This window comes from Trichechus manatus, unplaced genomic scaffold, assembly GCF_000243295.1.
Source record: "Trichechus manatus latirostris isolate Lorelei unplaced genomic scaffold, TriManLat1.0 scaffold00004, whole genome shotgun sequence".
NCBI lineage: Eukaryota > Metazoa > Chordata > Mammalia > Sirenia > Trichechidae > Trichechus > Trichechus manatus.
The window spans coordinates 29,993,913-29,999,207 of record NW_004443940.1 but is presented as its reverse complement, the minus strand read 5'-3'; the positions used below and the strand labels follow the sequence as shown (position 1 = coordinate 29,999,207).

Genomic DNA, 5,295 nt, shown 5'->3' with positions numbered 1-5,295 from the left:
CCTGAAGCACAATTAAAAAAAAAAAAAATTCAAAAAAAAAAAAAGAAAACCCATCTTCTCCAAGTCATCTTTCCCGCGCAGCCAGGGTATTCGCCGAGCAGAACGTCCCACGTCAGCCTGTTTGTGTTCTTCCCGCAGGAGTGAATTTGTTGGTGGGTACAGAGAGTGGCCTGATGCTGCTGGACAGAAGTGGCCAAGGAAAGGTATACCCTCTCATCAACCGAAGACGGTTTCAACAAATGGATGTGCTTGAAGGCTTGAACGTCTTGGTGACAATATCTGGTAAGGTGCTTTCTTGGTGCTTGTTTGGTAAAGCAGAGTCTAGAATGTTTTAGGAATATGTCTACATGGGTGTGTAAAAAAATAGAGTGGTTTTGCAGAGATAAACTTCATCTAGCTCATTCTCTAATGTTTGGTTACATGATATACAGCTGTAAGATGATTTTATAATAATGCGATGGGAAGTTGTATTCCGGTATGACGCACACATACATGCTTAAACGCTGGCTCTTCTGAAGAGCAGCCTTGAAAAGTGTACGCACGTTTTCTAGTTGACAGGTCTCGCACACCCCACCGCTGCGCTACGCATGTGAGGCTGCGGCTCCCTGCCGCCCGTTGCTTGTTGGGTTTAATCGGGCTCCTTCAGGGTCTTGGTAAGGTCCCACCTTTGACACAGGCCTTTTACATGCAGAAGGAGCTACACTGTGATTGTAAAAGTACCATGTTATGTGTTTGTTCTTGAAACAATTCACCCTTGGTATAAGTTTATTCTTTTTTAAAAACAGCATTTTTCTTATTATAAGTGTGCTGATTGTAGAAAGGAAGATACTAGTGCAGAAGAGCAACTCGGGAAGATTGCTGCTAATGTCTCAGACACACACCACACCTCAGTGCACACTGAGAGGGAGCTCTGCAGGGAGGGGTGGCTACACAGTATTTCAGACATAAAGAGAACACCATGACACCCATGTGCTTCTGGTAGTTTTAACAAATGTTAAAGTATACTGTTGAAAATACAGTTAGCGTCCTCGCCCCTGTCCACCCGCCCATGGTGACCACCACCCAAAGGTTGGGATGTGTCATTCCCGCGCCGGTTTCCATCTTGTACTGCGTTCCTGTGTACCCACGTCGCCTGCTTTCTCCATGCCATTAAATGCTCCTCCACGATAACCAGTTCACATGGCTACGGAATGTTTTCTTAAATAGATTTCTTAAAATTTATTCACTTGTCTCTTGTTATTAGTGTTTAGATTTATCCCATTTTTTTTTCCTTAGATAAACATTTTGAATAAATGTCCTTGTAGGTTACTTAACCTTTGGGCATACCCGTGTTGCATAGATCATAATTTTCTAGTAATTTATATTATTGCTGGGTCAAAGGGTATGCAAAATTATAAGGCTCAGTGGTTAAGAGCTACCAGTGATAACCAAAAGGTCAGCAGTTCAAATCTACCAGCCGCTCCTTGGAAACCCTATGGGGCAGTTCTACTCTGTCCTATAGGATCACTATGAGTCGGAATTGACTTGGTGAGGGGCAGTAATCAGCTGATGCCACAGAGAATTTGTCAATCTGCTTCTTTGCATTCTTTCCCACTTTAATACCTTTAATGTTCTTCACGACTATAAAAGTAATACATATTGATAGGAATGTTCAAAAATAGAAAAAAAAATCAGAAGAATAAAACGAAAATGCGTTTTCTATTTCACAGATAACTATTGTTAACATCTTGGTATATTCTCTTCTATAAGTCTACCTCCCGATATCGGAATAAAACACTATGCGGAAAGTTATGTAGCCTTCCTTTTTCTTAACATATTACAATGAACATTCTCCCACTTTAAAAACCTTCTCAAAACTTAAAAAAAAGTTGTATTGAAGTATAAGACACACACTAAAGGTGCGCAGATTGTATGTGTGTAGTTGACTGAACGATCACAAAATGAACACATCTATGTAGTGCCCCTCCCCCAGGTGAAGAACTGGCATTCCCAGCACCCAGAAGCTCACAATCTGCCTTGCAGCCATCCCCTCACCCCTCCCACCCCCCACAGGGAACCTCTGTCCTGAAGTTGAATGCCTTAGATTGATTTTACCTTTGTTGAACTGAATTTATATAAATAGACGTGTTCTTTTGCTCAGCGTTACGTATTTTTTGTTACTTATAGGTAGGGTTTATTCCTTTTTATTCGTATATATGACTACATCACAATTCATTTACTCATTTTACTGTTGATACATACTTGTGTTACTTCCTGTTTGGGGCTGTTCTGAGCAGTGCTGCCAGGTATGTTCCTGTTCATGCATTTGGGGGCTCATATGCACACATTTCTGTTAGGAGAGAAATGACCGCGTCATACATAGTCTGTATAAATATCCAGCTTTAATGGATAATACCAAGCCTTTCAAAGTGGCTCTAACAGTTCACAACCCTAGTTCACACCTAGCTTTGGTAACTGGACCTTCTGGTAGGTGTATGAAGTTATATCTTATGGTTTTAATATGCACATCCCTACTGATTGTTGAAATCAAGCACCTTTTTCTGTCTCGGTGGGAATCTTCTTTCGTGAAGCACCTGTTCTGGTTGCCTTGCCCAGTTTTTCTGTTGGGTTGTCTCTCTCTCTAATACAGGAGTTCTGTACATATTCCAGATGTGAGTCCTTTGCTTAAGCTGCCTTTATCTCCAGTTCGTTGCTCGCCTTCTGCTAGATTTGAGTCCCTGCATGGGTGGTTTATTGAAGCTTTTTGTGCTTTGTTTCCTCATCTGTCAAATGAGAGTTAATAGCTACTATAAAGGGTTTTGAAAATCAGATGAGATAATAGATGTGAAAGCATGTTATAAACTGTATTGGTTATATTATTGTTCAGCTATTTGTATTCCTTTGTGGTTTATTGATACCATCTGTTTCAATAAGCGTGAGTTCTTTATTCTCTACTGTTACTAAAGATGATACCTTATTTTAAATGTGCGTTTAAAATATTTATATTTATTTTGCTAGGCAAAAAGGATAAGTTACGGGTCTACTATTTGTCCTGGTTAAGAAATAAAATACTTCACAATGATCCAGAAGTTGAGAAGAAGCAGGGATGGACAACTGTAGGCGATTTGGAAGGATGTGTACACTATAAAGTTGGTGAGTTCTGGGAGGGTCATAGGATTGTGTTTTTCTACGGCTTAATTAGCGTTCCATGAAACTTGTAATAAACTTGATTTTGGTATCTGTGGCTCTCTTCTCATGTTCTAAGTCATCTTCTAATCCTGTGGACTCTTATCTAGACATTGCCTTGTTACCGTGTGTGCGCCTGTAAGCACAGCACGCGGTGTCTCACTGCCGTACGCGCCCCTGCAAGCGTGGCACGCGGTGTCTTGCTGCCGTCCGCGCCCCTGCAAGCGCGGCACGCGGTGTCTCACTGCCGTACGCACCCCTGCAAACGCGGCACGCGGTGTCTCACTGCCGTACGCGCCCCTGCAAGCGCAGCACGCGGTGTCTACCATATGTACACCTGTAAGCGTTGCATGCAGTGCCTCACTGCCGTACGTGCCCCTGTAAGCGTAGCGTGCGGTGTCTCACTACCGTACGGGCACCTGTAAGCATAGCACACTGTCGTAGTACTGTATGTGCAACGGTAAGCATAGCGTGCAGGTTGTTCCCGCAGCTTGCTGTGTCCGCAGTCTAACTTCACAATCGTTCATCTTGTAAGAGAATCTTTTCGCCTCTTCTCTTTGATGGTCCACATTCTTCTCTTCAAGATGTGGTTCCAGAAAACCTCTTTAAGGAAGGCTTGCCCAACGAAAGCCAGCGATCTGGATTCCTCCTTTACACCCCAGGCCTGTTCTCCATGCAGATTACTCTGGGTCCTTGGCAGTCACCGAGAGACGCTTGAGCGTTTGACCCAGACAACGAGGACTTGTTTTGAATTCAGGGCACTGGGCAGAGCTGCTGAGCTCTGAACTAGTTAAATGAGTCTAGCTAGCTGGCCAGCGGTGTTTCATGGCGACTGTGGTTTGTTTTGTTTTTCTTTTTGGCATGTACACATTGATGCTCATGAAACAAAAAAACCTACAAAAACAAAACGCATGTTTCGTGTGTGGAAAAAAAAATCAAATACTGGTGCTAATGACGGAAATAAAGAGGGAAGTGTGGACCTTATAGCCAAATGAGAGTTTTATGGGCAGCATTATACAGGCTAGTAGAATTTGAAATACGAAATTGAGGTCAGCAAATGATCTATGTACCTAAGACTGATTAGTATGAGGGGCCTACTGAATGTTGATTTATGTGTGTGTGTTTTCCTTTTTTCTCTATTTATGAAGAAATACACCATAATCAGTTGCTCTGCTCCTGGGGATAATACAGATCTGACAGTGATCATCTTGTTCATGCAGCCTAGTCACAGCTCTCAGCTCGCTGGTTAATAATGACTACAGGAGCCACCCCAGTATTGATCCAGAATGATTCTGAGTGATACTGGAAAGTGCTGTCTCCTTGATAGAGATTTGGGGGTTAGGATTTTCTGTGTTTATATACGGTGTTTTTGTTTGTTGAGGTATGAGTATAATCATCTTAGGCTAAATTTAATGAAACAACTCATAATCGCTGAAGTGTACATGACTAGATTATCCTACAGGGGGAGCTAGAGGCAGGTGTGTTAGACCACAGTACTGAACTTTTCACGAGAATAAAACGGCAGTCTTAAGACCTAGAGAACGAGTCACAGCATTTTCTGGAGATAAGACTATGTAATATCATTCAATCATTATCTTTATGCTTCTAGAAAAATTTTTTTTTCAGTGTATTGAGACCTGTGCTGTATAATATGGTAGCCACCAAGCACCGGAGACTATTTGAATTTGTAATTCATTAAAATTAAATGAAATCTAAGATGAGTTTCTCAGTGGCACTAGTATGTTTCAGGGACTTACTGGTCGTTTGTAACTAGTGACTATCACCAAACCGTGCAGGTGGAGAGCGTTTCCACCATAGCAGAACTTTCTCTTGGAAATAGCAAATCCTTTGTCTTAATATTTATGTCAGTGATTTATTTTAACAGTGTCAGTATATAGAGTTTTACAAGGAGAGTTATCAGGTTAACAAGCCCATCTTTCCTACACAAGGGAGAAATCAAATAGTATTGCAATGTTAGATAGCTTAGAAAGGAACAGGCAGATCCCCATCAGACTAGTAAGTCATGTGTGGACAGGCCCTCTTTTTAGCCAAGGGACCTGGGTATAAGGAAATCAAAGCAGCTTGGTGTAAAGGTGGCAGTTACCTTGTAGTTGGAAAAAAAAAAAAAAA

The 5,295-nt window shown here is 41.7% G+C and overlaps 1 protein-coding gene across 7 annotated transcripts in view; it reads left to right on the top strand.

Moving 5' to 3' along the window:
- Positions 1-5,295, top strand: part of MAP4K4 (mitogen-activated protein kinase kinase kinase kinase 4) — a 230,808-nt gene that overhangs the window by 216,287 nt on the left and 9,226 nt on the right. For all 7 annotated transcript variants that reach the window (XM_023733938.1, XM_023733942.1, XM_023733939.1 and 4 more), the window contains 2 exons: positions 139-282; positions 2,998-3,132. In XM_023733938.1, the coding sequence (XP_023589706.1) occupies positions 139-282; positions 2,998-3,132 (279 nt within the window). The remainder of the gene's footprint in view (positions 1-138; positions 283-2,997; positions 3,133-5,295) is intronic.